Source organism: Carassius carassius, chromosome 25 (assembly GCF_963082965.1).
Source record: "Carassius carassius chromosome 25, fCarCar2.1, whole genome shotgun sequence".
Lineage (NCBI taxonomy): Eukaryota > Metazoa > Chordata > Actinopteri > Cypriniformes > Cyprinidae > Carassius > Carassius carassius.
Genome location: NC_081779.1, coordinates 25,261,696 through 25,278,003, shown reverse-complemented (window position 1 = coordinate 25,278,003; position 16,308 = coordinate 25,261,696). Strand labels below are relative to the sequence as shown.

Sequence of the window (16,308 nt, the reverse complement as noted above, 5' to 3'; positions counted from 1 at the left end):
AGCAGAGCCAGACGGAGGCCAGTGAGTCAGAGCGGAGGACGGGACACAGGACGGCCCGACTAAACAACTCCCTCAAGTAGCCTTCTTCTGACACTGCATTCGGGGTTTTTCGCCTTTATTTGTCACCTGGAATGAAATGCTTTTACGCGGATAACTTGAAAGGTGAGTTGCCGTTGTATTTGGCGAAATATACAGCTAGTTTGACGGTTTGGCTAACTGTCGTGTGTTCGCTTTCAAATTCGCTCACGCTGGCGGCCGTGAACGCGAACATTTAAGTTACGCTTTTATTTCACAAAGACGACTCGCACACTTGTCGTATTATAAAAAATAACGCCTATTAGTTGTGTACGCCCGCTAGCTGGCGTCTAGGGTTGTAAAATCGCTTGAAGGGGCCTGTGTCCGACATTAGATGGACCTTCAGTAGACATGTAACTATTATCTAGCAAACTAGCATTGTCCGTTTGTTTCTGCTGCTTCAGTTTATAATCACAGCTCCGGGAAGTCCGTTCAAATGAAACCTTTACCAAGCTTTACCATTGCCGTTAAATGTCACTAAACCTTTGAACTGCGTTATACACACGGATAAGATTCTTTAGGCCCTTTGTTAGTGGCTTGGTGGTTTATTTAGCAACAGATTTCACGTCAAATATGACTGGATAGTTAAAGACTAGCGTTACATAATCAATAAGTCGAATTGTAGTCATTATGTGATTCGTGTTGAGACTTGCAAACATGTTTCTGTTGCATATTGTGAGTAATGAAATGGTTAACCCTTACGGACTAGTACAGCTCTACAGAAATCGAGTGAGTTTTTCTGAAAGTGAGGATTCAGATGTTAGTAAATGCGTCATCCAGCCTCACAGTTCAAAGGGTTATTGAGTTTGACGATTGTCCCCATTTTACCCAAGAGAGTTGATTTTAGTAATAGTGAGACTGAGTTAACTCGTTTCTGGGATCTTGACTGGAAACCTCCCACTACGGTTGTCTAAAACTAAGTTTTGGTTAATCTTAGCACTGTGGAAACTGTTGGCTGAGAGGTGTTGACCTGTGTCTGGTGTAGATGTTGATTCAGTGTACACTTTGAGTATCAGTCTTGAGTCGATTTTAGAGATGCGAGATAAAGAAATGAGTGTTAGGTAACATGAGTTTTCATCATTCTGTTGGTGGTGAAATAGGTGATCAGCATTTGATGTAAGTTCTGCATGGAAGCAGCTTATCTTTAGTGTCTACCAATGTGGTCTGATTTTGATCCGAAACCAAGGGAGGAACAGATCATTTTGAACCCTACAGCATCAACCGATGACCACGGACATTTGTCATAGTGAATGACATAGTATTTTTGAAAGTGAAAGAAAATAAAAGAAATTGGCACAAAATAGACATTGGTCCTAAATTATTATATATCAAATTATTATAAAAAAGAATATATATATATATATATAAAACAAACAGACTGTGTGTGTGTGTGTGTGTGTGTGTGTGTTATACATTGTTTATCAATAAACATTTGGTAAAATACGAATTATGTATTTAACTTTGTTTATATGCAAGTTTATTAAGTTAACCATTTCTGAGAAAAATATAACTCATGTATTTGTGTGTGTGTACACCCAAATAAATGGTTAACTTAATAAATACTTGCATAAACAAAAAAGAAACACACTTATTTGTTTATATTAATAATATTTGTCATAAATATGCCATTTAAGTCAGTAAACATTGATAAAATATTACTTATATAACTGTATTTATTCATATGTATATGTAAGTAATATTTAAGTTAGTAATTTCTGATATTTTATATATTTTAATATATAAATATCACTTTATATGTTTGTTTGTTTATATGTAAATATTTATTAGAAATATTAGCAAATTAAGTCAAACTTTCAAGCAAAAAGTCTGCTACTCTTTTATTAGGATGCCTGTCTATGATTGCATTTGAAGCAGTCTTTTATGTAGGACCAGGATTCAGATGTCCTCAATCTGAATATCTGGATGATCTCATTTCTGCCACAGGTTATTAGACAAGATTTGGGATCTTGGATGACCACAAATGTAGCAGAGGACCTGTTTAAAAAGATTGTGATGAAGTTCTTTGGGGAAAGAACAGTGTGACACTGAGATCTGTGTTTATTTACCTTGTTTACAAATTCCCAATGGTCTTGTTCTTGACCTTAATCAAAGTCTTGGGCTTGTTTCTCTCTGCGTAGCTGGAGAACAATGGGTGCTTTATACTTGAGCTGGAAGTGCCATGAAATCAGGTGGCTTACTAAACGTACACCAAACTGAGCTAATAAGAGTTTGTGTGTTTTGAAAGCCAGACGTGCCCCAGAATGGCAAGGGATGTTGTAGTATTCTTTTAGCCAATGTGTGTTAACACAGCAACACAGGAAAAAGTTTTCAGGGAAATGAAATTAAAAATTTTTGCTGCCTGCCGCAGGTATCTGTGTGTAAAGCATGTCTGGTAATGTAGTTGATGTTCTTTGTGTGCAGAGGTCAGGTCCTCATTAAATCGTCCACAGTGTTTATGCATGCTTTCATCATAAGTACATCCCCACAATGCAGTGGCTTCAAAGAACTCACTGCAGAAACCACTGAAGTAGAGCTGCACAATTCTGGAGAAATTGAGAATCACGTTTCTTTACTAGAAGTTCTGTCAATTTTAATTGCTGCAGAATATGATCGAGTGGGTGATTGAATCGAGATTTGCGATCTTTTAACGTTATACCATGTTTTCGTGTCATAAGTTTACTTGTGCATATGCGTAGCTGTTTTCTTTATGTTCTGTGAAATGCCTTGGTGCTCTGGCTGCATTACTGTAAGGGAGTGTTTCCTCTACTGCTGTGGTGACTTTCTTGTGAAACTGTGTTCAGGAAATTCAGGGAGACACATGTTTGGTAAAGGAAGTGTGTACATGGTGTCTATGTAACGCCATTTCTGTGTATTTTAATCTGGTAGGGCTCTATTTTGTGTACTGTAAATGGAAACTGCCCATTGAAAAGAACCAGCAAAATTAATCACTTCATGAAAGAGAATAAATGACTGATATTACTGCTTTACTTATACTGAGTTTTTCCACAAAACATTTGTTCACGTAATTTTACATGAAAACTGTCATTTCCTAAAAGCTGTAAGATAAATCTGATCCGGACACTTTCACTTTCGTAAGAACACTTTATATCCTGAGATGAAGGGAACATGATGGCAAGTGACGCATTGGTTTGAAAGCCACATGAATGCAGGTGTTTCGATGCGGAGGCTTGACTGCTCTGTATATTTGTCTGTTTATTTGCATCACACTTACCAATGAAGTTTAATTTTAAACTCCTGCATAGAGACATAACGATTAACCATAAGCCAGTTGAAAATCAAAAAAAATGTGACGTTTCAAATCAGGTAAGATGTTAAACGAATCGCGATGCATTTGGTGGAAGGTAGGGATGCTCATTTTAACCGGTTAACGGTTAACCGACCGTAAGAATATTGACCGATTAATACAATCAGCTAAACTGTTTAAAAAGTCATTTATTTATATTTTTTCAGTAATTTATTAAAGTATTTTAAAAGGTTTGCTGCATGGTTAAAATATGCTACGATTTAAAAAAATGATTGCGTTGAAAAAATATAAGTTGCCTATAAATCACATGTGTGGCAGGGAGATCGTACAAAATTAGACAACTTCAAGCTATTGTGGTCGCACCCCGACAGAGTTCGTGTCTGTTGTAGACATTACTATCCATCATAGTGTTTCCAAGTCTGTGGTTTTCCCATGGAATTAAGCTACTTTATCACTGTTGCCGTGGGTGGCTTTTCATGTCCGCGAGTTGAAGCAACCACAATAATCTTGTATTTAGCCCCTGGAATTAGAGATGTTCCGATACCCTTTTTCTCTTCCCGATACCAATTCCGAAACCTGGGCTCAGGGTATCGGCCGATACAGAGTACTGATCCGATACCTGGGTGTGTATCTGTATATACAGCTGTATATACTATTAGCCCTGTGTAAATTGCTAGAATTATTTTATGGTGTGCTTCAGACTTATCCCTTAATAAAACATGAACAAATACATGGTGAACTACTGTATTTATTACAGTATTTTTATTATCTGACATGAATTTGACAGTAATATTATTTATTTTCTTAAGCGAAAAAGAACTTCAAATGCAGACAAAAATCTAACACCGCAAACTAAAAAAGGTATTTTAGTTTTACAATATAACTGTATAAAAAAACTCCAACAAATAAGTCTAGGAATATAAAAAATTATATATTAATCCGATAATCTCTTTACAACAAAACAAGTAAAAAACAAGCAACCATCTAGGCATAATTATTATTATTAATAGAGACGTATTATTATTGCTACATAGAGACATAGCTAAATCTAATGTAGGCTACAACAGTATCTTAATATATTGTCAATTTACTCGCGTTAAACCCGAACAGTTTTCTCAAATGAAACGGTAAATTCTCATGAAGTGACTGTATATGCGTTCGTGTCCTTATATAGTGACAAACGGCAGAGACTACAAAACAGCGAGCTCCCGCGTCTGCGCCCGTCACCCACAGAGATGTAGAATTTGCAGGAGTAATATTTTAATAATATTTTGCAGTTTAATATTCACAGACACTAGTATATATATTCGGCTACAGACTGGAGCCCTGCGCTTAGACTAACACAGAATTGACTGAACGCTGCTGCGGATACCGAATACTCGAACTTACTACCGGTACTAAAGAGACGCTGGTATCATCACATTTTTTAATTTTCAGCACCAACTTGGTAGAGAAGTGGCAGTACTTGTGGCATCCCTAGTTGCCGTTTTACTGTCTGGTTGGTCCAGTCTGAAATACTGCTAAACAGCAGACATACTGCTAACCAACGATCTATAATTTAGAAGCGGCTTCACTGTCTGTTGGCAGTATAGAACGCGATGAGCAATCCAGTCATATATAGATCAGTCCTGCTAACACATTTTCATTTCTTCTTTGCTGCTCTAAACAGGGGTTGCTTGTGGCAACACAGCACAACTTCCTGTGTTTGCAATGCATTCTGAGCAGCGAAGAAGAACCATGCAGCGGTAAGGCAAAGCTAGCGGTCATAACTAGCTTCGGTATATGGGTTCATGTACTCGCCAGAATTTGTTGTGGTATTGGTGATATTTCCGATACTAGTATCGGAATCGGAACAACTACCTGGAATGCAAATTTTACCAGGGGACTAGGCTTGGGTATCGAGTATCGATTGGAACCGGGACTAGCTTTGCGATTTTCCCGGAATCGTTCAAAAGTTTAAGTTTCGATTCCTAGTCCGCCGACCAGAAGAAGAAGAAACCGCTGAACACCAACAAAGAAGCGTACACCAGAAGTGTTTTGGTATAATCGAGCGAGTTTAAGTGCGGTTTCACTTTCCTAAAAGGAACGAAATCTCAGCAAAATGCAACATTTGCATTAAGATTGTTTCATGCATAGGAGGGTGCACGTCGAATATGATAAATAATGCACCTCCGAGTTCATGCAGTAGAAATAAATGTGCCCCGTCTTTGATGTGCTGCGCCGACCGTCCTCCGCTACCTCTTTTTTCTCCTATTTATGCGTTCAAGCTTCTTCTACACCACAGCAGGAGATAATAAAGTTATCTGTCCAGAACGCTCACGCATCCTGCCTGAGAAGGCAGATATGATAATTTTCCTTAAGAACTGTTTCTGATTTTATACTGTACCTGCTGCTAATCTATAATGGGTTTTACAAGTTGTTTCTTATCGTAAGACCCTATGATTTCCGCGATGCAGAAAATGCGGATGAAATCGCGGAATCCAGTCATAAAAACAGAATTTACAGTTTAACGCGGAATGTATATATAATTTGCCAAATTTTGAATGAATTAATCAGAAGTTGGTCATTGCACTTTCATCAAATAGCGATATGGACTAGTATCTGTAAATATTAAGCCAGAAAAGTCTATTTAAATATGAATCCTGCATGTTCTGCGTGTCTGTGTTAATGAATGGCGCAGAAGCGCGTCGTCATTCATCACACACACAGAAGTGCGCATGACGCTCGTGGTGATTTCAGAGTCTGTCGTCTCTCTAAGTAAGTAAAAAAAATAAAAGTTAAAAGAAAAAAGTTAAAAGTTCATAGAATTAAAATTGGTGAAAAAGGTCAGACTATTTCCTTCAGAAAGACCGTTGGTTAGCTAGATCATTTAAAATATCCTAAACTTTTTTTGACCCTGCCTCTTAAAAGAATCGGAATCGAGAATCGTTAGGAACTGGAATCGAAACAAGGAATCGAAATTAGAATCGGAATCGTTCAAATTCAAACGATACCCAACCCTACAGGAGACCCACTCGAAACGCAGTAAGTTTGGGCGAGTTTTGTTGTGTGACACCTGGAAACCCTGTCTGTTAAGCAGGTAACGTTTTTATTGCTAACATAGCGAATTTATAAAAAATACATTGGCATCATATGTATTAAAGAGAAAGTAATCACTTCATCTGATGTTTAAGTGAATGAATTAGCCTCGACAGCCTTACTTACTGGAGAACCACAACTGTTGACTTTGTTCTCTCTCATCGTCTTTGTGTGTGTGTGTGTGTGTGTGTGTGTGTGTGTGTGTGTGTGTGTGTGTGTGTGTAGGTGATGTAAAAGAGAAAAGCAGGCATTTGGAGACAGACCAAAGTACTGTGAGGCAAGGGAGGGGAAGGCTCAATATGTTTCTAAACCTAAAACACATTTTTGTCCCGTTTGCATTGCTTTACTAGTTAGAAAATTATTTAAAGTATAAAGCATTGTTATTTACAATACACAGCATGGTTTTTTTAAATCATATTTTTAGGGGGGACAATTCTCAGATGGGGGGGCTCCTGTCCCCCCTTAAACCGTGAATCACATTTGTTCGGAAGCATGGTTTGATGCAGACAATAGCCAGGTTTCCATCCAACTCATTTGCGTTTAGGGATGTCAATATTCGATCATTTCCATGATCGATCGACATTTAAATTAACGATCAATTAATAACCTTAATACTGCAAAATGCGTCTGCAGCGGTATTATTATTATTATGTGCTAAGCCACTTGGAAAAAAAGCTTTGCTCCCCCGAATTAAAGGGGTTTTAGTCTGAATAAAATGCTAGTAGCAGGACTGTAAAATGAATAGATGTGATTATGATAATTTAATAAAATGGAAGAGAGTGCGCCATACGTTTTAGATCATGTTACTTTGGTGACTGTTTCCCGTCAAGGAGACCCCTGAATGCGCCTCTTTAAATGGTTTCGTGGTGCTCGTTGTTGTATTTTAAAACGCAATTGCAATGTTTTCAAATGACACTAGTATTAAAAATAAAATGATCCCAAACGTAACTGTGGCGCTTGTGGCTGTGCTGCGCAGTCAGTGAACCGCTTTTTCACTCTTTTTTTGATCCTGTTCTGCAAAATATTCGATTTAGAATTGTTGCGTTCCGCTAGGCCTATTTGTTTTAAAAAATCCTGCATTTACAGAGCATTCGATCGAGACGCATGAGTGCCTACATGCGAGGATGAGCGAGCGCGGGTTTGACTAATGTATTTGGAGGTTATTGCTCGGGTCTCGCTCTGCGCATATCCAAATGTTTCCACATTTGCAATGTATCTGAATGTTAAACTATAATATTTTTTTATTTTTTTAATGTAAACTAGACGGAAAAGATCATCCTCTTCACATGAGCAAAAACGTCCTTTTCATAACAGCAGAGTGGACCGGTATACTACGGGAAACTTGAAAAATTCTGCTTGATAAACTTTTTTGTAAATGATTGACTTTCTGATTGACTTCTGTCTGTGCTCAATAAATGATAAGTTTAGAAATGTTTTGCATGCAATTATTATTAGTATGACATTTTAGCATGCAAATGAAGGGGAAAACTTCAAGATATCTGCCCTAAAATTCGGCAGCACATATCGGCCATCGGCTGACCCTGAACTCTAAGCATCGGCTATAGAAAAACCCATATCGGTCGATCTCTAGTTACATCCCTATTTATGCATTCATACTCACACAGAGTTGATATTTCCAGCTTCACTTTCCCCAGCTGTAACTGTGTACAGCAGACATATATAGAAAGCCTGTGTTAAGCTCTCACCATTTGCAGTTAAATCTTACTGCTGAATGACCTGGGGAGGCCAGCTGAACTGGCAGCGTTTGGATCAGATGGTGACGTCTTAATCTCCGTCCTTCATTCAGCGTCTTCGTGTGAAGCTCCTTTTAGATTAGCCTCTCAACCTGCAGCAGTGTTAACATTGTCATTCACCAGCTAGAGCTTGTTAATCCAGCTGTGTATCATGATATTGAGACAGCTGTGCTGGGGAAGAAGCTAATTGAAATTTGTTGCTTCCCTATGGTAATTTTACTTTGTAAGTTAGGTTCAACTAAAACGTCAAACAGTTCTTCTAATAAATTAATAATAGTTACTAACAAGCTGCTAAAATTACAATTTAGCTCTTTCTGGGGATGGTATTTTTATATATTGTTAATTTTATTTATTTTCTTTGTACTCAGAGCTTTATTTAGTTTGCACAGTTAGTTACCCTATTTGAGCAATTTACTGAAAATGTGCTCACCCTCAGGCCTTCTACGATGTAGAGGAGTTTGTTTCTTCATAAGAACAGATTTGGAAAAATTTATCATCGTCAGAATGAGAGTCCAAACATCACAATGATCCACAAGACTCTCATTCTGATGGCACCCATTCACTGCAGAGGATCCATTGGTGAGCAAATGATGTAATGCTGCATTTCTCCAAATCTGTTCCCATGAGGAAACAAGTCATTACATCTTGTATGACCCGAGACTTTTTCAGCTAAAGATTCCATTGCATAAATTAAAAATGAGCCTGTTTGAATACAACCAATTTGTGCATTTATTGGATAACATAACATTCTGCAGTTTATTTAATTTTTTAAGGGCATTTCGAGTTTTCAATCATCATTCAGAAACCAGCAACAACCACACCTTCCTCTTCTCATCGAAGACATGTGATGCAGTACTAAACAGTCGCTTGCTGTCTGTGGAATGTCACATTGTAATGATTTTTGCATCTTTTTCAGACAGTTTTAAATGTTTTCACATGGCCGTTATGTTTGCTGCTTTAGTGCGCGCCTCTATTTGATCACGTCACGTCATTGTTTGGTACAATTTATTTGGTCTTTTCACTTATTAGGTTCACTTATTTCGGTTGCCGAACATTCGGTGCATCCCTAATATTTACACTTGATACAGCTAATAAAAAATATTTTTCCTATATAAAAAAAAATATAGGAAATCTTCATTTATGTAACTGATTTGAATACATTGTGATGAACAATATTTTGCATATTTTGCACTTTGTCTGAGAATATTTGATTAGTTGACTATTAGGGGGCCTCCCTAGTTTGGTTATTGCTTCAGTTTGTCTCAGTGTAGAGCAGCATGCACAATGAAGTGTGACGACATAACCTGCATCATTCATCACAATACTCTTGTATTCTTGTTGAAAAAAGTGGCTTGTTGGAAAATCTGTTTAGGGGGAAAAAAAGATGTGCTTTTGTCGTTTAACAATACAGTTTGTCCTGTTCTATATGTAAACACAGGATACTGAGCTATTTCTGTTTTGTGTCTCTTGGCACAAACGCTCCTGTTAGCCAGAGGTCATTTCGATTGGTTAATATTGTATAAGAGCCATTGAACACTACTGGTTTTAGCTCCACCTGTCCTTGTTCAGTCTGCTGTGTTCTTTCCTGGTTAGATTGGAATAGAGACGGATTATAGCTAACCTGAATAAGCTTTTTATTTTAGCTGACAGCAGTTTGAAAGGCGGCTTGGGATTTTGGATTTGGTGTGTCAGGCTTAATATCTGATCAAAGCTTTGTGTGGAGTATAAATATCACTGATCAATGCCATACAAGGCAAAACGTGGTGAGTGACCAGGAAGTACCAGGCCTGGCTGTAGGAGTAGAGCGAATGAATGTCCTCATGGTGAGGAATAGAGCCCGACCGATATGGATTTTTGGGGGCCGATGTTAACTCGAAAAGAGCCGATTTATAAGCCGATATTTTGATTTTTAAAATAAACTGGATATTAGACCCATTTCCTATAAACTGCCCTTCCACAACATTCAATAGCAAAATATCTGCCTGTTCTATGTATGTGGGCTGTATAAACCATTTTCCAGAAGGGATTGTGTTAAAAAAAAGCCTTAGATTACAGTCTCAATGACTAAACAATTGCACATCAAAAGTATATATTTTTTAATGATCAAAAAACAGTCTGGTTTTAAACATTTAACACTTTTACTTTCTTTCAGTTGAAGCTGGTTTTAACAGTCTGTGTGTGTACTGTAAATAAATTATAATACTAAAGTTAAAGTATTTGCAGAAGTAGTCCCACACTTTGCTGCTACAGCATTCACCTTTTTCAGCCATCTGTAGGCAGAAAGAGAGACAGAGAAAGAATAAGCATGTGTATTAATTATATCACCATGTATCATTACTCATGTCATCATTAGAATTATAATAATAATAAACAGGGATCTCCTACATAGGCAAAAATGAGAAATATATATATATATATATATATATATATATATATATATATATATATATATATATATATTTTATTTGTCAAGCAATAGGTATTACCTACTTGTATTTAACAATATTATTACATTTTCCTGTTATGTCTGTAAAGCTGCTTTGAAACAATCTGTAAAAAAGAAAGAAAAAAGCGCTTGTTCAGCTCACATTTATTTACATGTCCCTCTGGATTAATCATTTCCTCTTCTCTTTGTGCAGTCTGAATCAAAACATTGTCATGCGCTGGCGAACGTAAAGTTGGCCTACTGTTACCGGAAGATTACGGAATCAATTCGAAGTTGAATGGTTAACGTTAGTGTCATGAACACACCGCTGTCAATTTTGAGAAGAACCACCTTCAAACAAGTTAATAGCAAGCATTTAAGGGACCTGCTAAAAAGGAAGCTATATTAGCGTTAGAATAACATAACAGTTGTTGTTTTTTCGAGGCACGCTGTACATAACTTCTAGTCATTGACTACACGCGCCCCCCTGCCACAGTTACGCGGTCATTATGTGGGAAACACTGCAGATATATTTAGAAATAAGTTAAAGCTGACGTTATAGTTTGACCTCTTATTAACGTTCGCGTTCTTCCACTGATAAACATGGTATTAGCTTTGTGGCTAATCTAATATAGCAATGCATTAGCGGCTGTAAGTGATGTTACAGAATAGTTAGAAGTGATAATGATAGGACCGTTAGCTAGAACTACCACACCGTTTTTATATACAGTGTATGAACTAAATTATTTCACATGACGAACGACAGACTCACCGTCAAAACAGTACATCTTGGCTTGGCTGATCGCTTTCTACTGTAGTGGATTTCTGGCGCTGTTGTCAACTGGTGAGTTGCATACCTCCCTCTGGTGGGCAAACTATGCAACACTCATACATGAGTGAAGCATGAGACTCTGTTTCTCATGTTTCATCGGCCGTTATAAACGCCGATGCGGATTTAAATGCAATAAGCTCATATCGGCCGATAATATCCTCAGTGTCCTCAGTGAAGAATGCTCCCGGAAATTGCTTTAATAAGCTCATTACAGAAATCCCACTGCATTCTGTTCAAATACCTGCACACAGGAAGCTTGCCAGCCTCTGAGAGGTGTGTGTGTGTGTGTGTGTGTTAGGGCTGGGATAAACGATTATTTTTTAAACGATTAATCTAGCGATTATTTTTTTCAGACCGATTTGATTTTGATTATCTCCCCATTAATTGACTACTAACAATTTATACATGTTGATTTACATATCTGAATGAAAAAAACATAAATTCCTTAACATTGCAATATATGTTTATTGCTCTTAAAATTACAAAATGAAATACTGACTAAGAATGCATTACTTTGCACTTGTATAGAGATAGCATTCAATAAAACTTTGAAACCTTGAAAACACATAGCTTACTGAAACAAGCTTACTGAACACATAGGGCCTAGCTTACTGAAAAAAGAAGTTTTTTCAGATGAAAATAACAACAACTTGATGTCTAGCATTCAATAAAAAGTCACCCAAAATACTTGTTTAGAGCAATTGAAAGAATACAGTATGTAAATGTAAACTTGAGGGCTTTAAGCTAATACAGAGATGGCTTTTCCAAAAAAACAAATTAACAGTGGGAGCCAGCAGCCTGTCATGGAGAAAAAAAATCTCCGAATGCTCCACGTGAAACTTTGGCGTTCCGCCCTTTTTCTATCGTGTCTAATGATTTTGGTTAATATGCACGAGGGAGGGAGAGAGAGAGAGAGAGAGAGAGTGAGTGAGTGAGCGCTCGTGTAGTTTGAAGACTGTGAGTGCGCGAGCGCGCGTGAAACTTTGGTGTTTCGCCCTTTTTCTATCGTGTTTAATGATTTTGATTAATATGCACTAGGGAGAGAGAGAGAGCAAGAAGCGCTCGTGTTGTTTGAAGACTGTGAGTGCGCGCGCAGCCGGGGCTCTCTCTCGTACGCGCCCTGTCACTGTCACTCACCGATCAAATAAGGCTTTGACAGCCGCCAAAAAAAAGATCAATGCAGAAAAACCCCTGGATTGGTTATATAATGTTGGACAGAATGTTGATCCAGCCATCGTGTATATTCAGCGCACATAAGGTAAACGTTTTGCAAACGTTTTTTAGAGAAATAAAAACAGGTCGACGAATCGATGCGCATATTTTGCGTCGACGTATTTTTTGCGTCATCGATAACCTCGATGCGTTGTCCCAGCCCTAGTGTGTGTGTGTGTGTGTGTCCTGAAGCAGCTGGGACAGTGGCAAGCGCTCTCCCACTGGCATAATCAGCAATTGTGCTGATGAAGAAAAGCCTATTTGGTCTCTTGGTGTACACACAAACTCAGAGCAGATGAACTCAGCCTCACAAAATTCCTAGCTGCTGACATCATTTCCTCCCAGGCCTCAGCTGACTGGAAAAGGGGGTGGAAGGGAGACAAATGAGGGGGAAATGAAGGGTGGAATCCGTTCTACTGTGCTGGCGTGTCTGCCCTGCATGTTGCTTTGACTGCTCTTTCTCAGCCGCTTTTGTAAGAGGGAAACTTCTTAGCTACTTAGCTGATTTACATGGTTCCTTGGAGTCAGACGTTACTGTAGTGGATGTATAAATCTCCCGATGTCTCATTCATGTGAGCTGCTCTTTATGATGCTGGTTGCTGTTTTATGTGAGCTAAATGGTTTCCATATGTGTGAAATGGAGTTACAAATTTGAAGGGTACATTCAGCAGGGACCCGGTTTTATGGATAACTCATTTTATTCAGACCTCTTTTTTCCCACTTGAACTATGCACAGTAGACTCCTATACCATTTTAGAGTTTTAAAAGCCCCTTTCCATAAACTCTAACAGTTGAATGCATGGAATGTTTTTCAATTAATTACGTTCTTCATCTTCATATATATATATATATATATATATATATATACACATTTCAATTTAATACTTGGCCGGTTTATTGATTTGTTTGGTTAACTTTGGATACATTTTTTATTTTGATACAGTGCAGTGCACAAAATGAAGATTAGAGAGATGGTTCAAGTCAGTGCTCAATAAATAAGTTTAGAAATGCTGTGCATCCACTTATTATTAGTGTGACATTTTAGCATGCAAATGAAGGGGAAAACTCAAGGTATCGGCCCTAAAAATCGGCAGCACGTATCGGCCATCGGCTGACCCTGAACTCTAAATATCGACATCGGCATCGGCTATAGAAAAACCCATATCGGTCGATCTCTAGTTCTGCTGTTGCCAGGGAAAGAGTTATATTTCTACTAAACGTTCCACCTGCTGGCAGAGAATGAATGGGCATTTTCAATACAGCTGTTTGAGCTGTTGGCTTACAAATTTGATATTTTATAGTTAATATTAAGAGACTTACGTTTTAGACAACATATTTCCTAATTTTGCTCCATTTCTCCAACAAAAATAATTTCAAACGGCTTCAGCTCTGTTTTGCATCTCTGAGCAACAGGATGCTGTTTTATTCCCGAATGAATCAAATGTTTAAATGGTTCTGCTCAATCGTAATGACTCACTTATTAACAATGACTTACTGCCGCCTACTGGTGGTTTTAATGTCACATTTATGGTATCTTTTCGATTTTTTAAAATAATTTTAAACATCAGTTTTTCAATAGTTAATGTTTAAAATATCAAAACATTATTTATGCATTTGAAACTCTAGGTTAACGTATTTAATGTCCCTCAGAGCTGCATTAAACGGTGTATAAATGCATCTAAATGACACTGCTAATGCAGCTTCTGTGTTTCCTCTGCATTGCAAAGATACATCTTGTTGATACTGACTGAATTGCTTGGTAACAACCCAAATGCAAGAAACTGACTTAAAAGATGTTGCACACCTTTAATAAAAATGGCTTAAAGGTAGGGCTGGACGATTATGGCCTAAAATCAAAACCTCGATTAATTAAACACTTCACCTCGATTACGATTAATGAATTTTTTTTTTTTTTTTTTTTTTTTGCCTCATAGTTCACTGACAAGGTTTGTACTGAAAATAACTGCTGATAGTCAATCATATTTAATCTATGTTTGTAACATTTCTTACTAGGGTTGGGTATCATTTGAATTTTATCGATTCCGATTCTTATCGATTCCTAGTTTCGATTAAAAAATCCAATATATAAAGTCAAATATTTAGATGTCAAACATTTTTACAAAACATTCTGTTGCAGCTGAATAACATGAGCAAAAATCAGCAGCCTGCAAAACACTGCAAGAGGAATTTTGCCTGTGATTAAAAAAAATACCATAGCAAAACAACTAGATTAATATAAATTTCAAATATTAAAGTGTTAAGGACAAGAAAACAGTCAGTAATAAGATAGGAACAAACAAATCAATTAGCAATATCATAAATAAATACAACTAAACTAAATTTCAGGTACAGAAACTGTAATTAAAAGTTTAAAAATACTGCATAGTTTTCTTTTTATAAATAAAATAAAGATTAATCAAGTAAAGTTATTAAATATATTCAGTCAAGATCAGTGATTGATTTTCTTTTGTTCTTTGATTAACATTAATGACAGGCAGCGCGTTTATTAGGCTGTTGTCTCTTTAAGCAAAAATACTGTACATGTGTGTTTTCTTTCTCATCGGTTTATGTTCACGTAAGACAAAAACGGCTGTGTTTAGATGATATACTGATGTAGTTTTCTGTATCGTAGTTTCGACTCGGAACAACCTTTTCTACAGTTAAAATACACAGAACAGTCGGAGAACGGACACAAACCGGGAACCCGCAGCACGACCGCCGACCGCTGCTCTCTGTGCACGCGCTTGTGCTTCATGTGCGCTGCACAAAAACATGCTATAATAAGTTTTGGGATTCTTAAGCTACTTTAGTGATAAATCTCAGGATAGCGCTGACAACTAGTTTCTGTGTTCCTCTGTGCGTGCGATCTTCATAGCTCCTGTTTATATGAGTGTTCGTGCCACAGTGCAGCTGCGCGAACATGGTAGCTCGATATAAGAATACACATCCGTTCATCTAATCGCTTGAATGTCCAAACCATAAAACAAATACAACTGACAAAGTCTAGTGAAGACGCAAGGCTCTGTGTTGAACCGGCGTTCACCTCCGTGTTTTGCTTATATGCCACTGACTGGAGAGCAGAGTCATGTGACTACACACGCGCTAGTATGCTTTTAAGGGGGAAGTGTTAACAGGATTAAAAAACCGAAATAACCGACATGGGAAAATTACGTCGGTTAGAGGTTATGAATTTCGGTTTTGATTACTTTTCGATTAATCGTCCAGCCCTACTTAAAGGTAAAAGTGCCCATAAAACTAGAGGGAAATTATTAATTTATATTACTGTTGTGAACTGACTACAAGGAACATGAAGAATATAAAAAAAATTCAGGAGTCAGCTGTCCACGGTAGTCCATAAGATGTTAGCACATTAACACACTCAGCAAAATATTGTCTGATTATTGTTATAGATAAAAATCCAAGAATATCTTTGAGAGATCTTTTTTTTTTTTTTTATCAATATAGCACATCCCTAATTTATTTAATTGATATAATAATTGATTGATAATAATTGTTTAAATATAATATAATGAATGCTTTTGATAATCCATTTTCTTAACAGTGGTTTAAAAGCAGAAATGTTAAGTTTATCATTTTATAAAACATTGTTTTTGTGAAAACTTTTATATGAACTGTAAACTAGTCTTAACTTTTATAAAGAATATCT

General features: G+C 37.2%; 2 protein-coding genes across 3 annotated transcripts in view; both read left to right on the top strand.

The window, feature by feature from the left end:
• LOC132104490 (E3 ubiquitin-protein ligase RNF19A-like) overlaps positions 1–16,308 on the top strand; it is a 38,943-nt gene continuing 22,635 nt past the window's right edge. The window contains exon 1 of one of the 2 annotated variants that reach the window (XM_059509987.1): positions 1–162. In XM_059509987.1, the coding sequence (XP_059365970.1) occupies positions 132–162 (31 nt within the window). In that variant the 5' untranslated portion in view covers positions 1–131. The remainder of the gene's footprint in view (positions 163–16,308) is intronic. The other variant, XM_059509989.1, reaches the window with a different exon arrangement.
• Positions 2,339–16,308, top strand: part of LOC132104492 (septin-7-like) — a 393,004-nt gene continuing 379,034 nt past the window's right edge. Inside the window, exon 1 of the mRNA XM_059509994.1 lies at positions 2,339–2,342. The gene's annotated coding sequence lies outside the window, so the exon portion shown is untranslated. The remainder of the gene's footprint in view (positions 2,343–16,308) is intronic.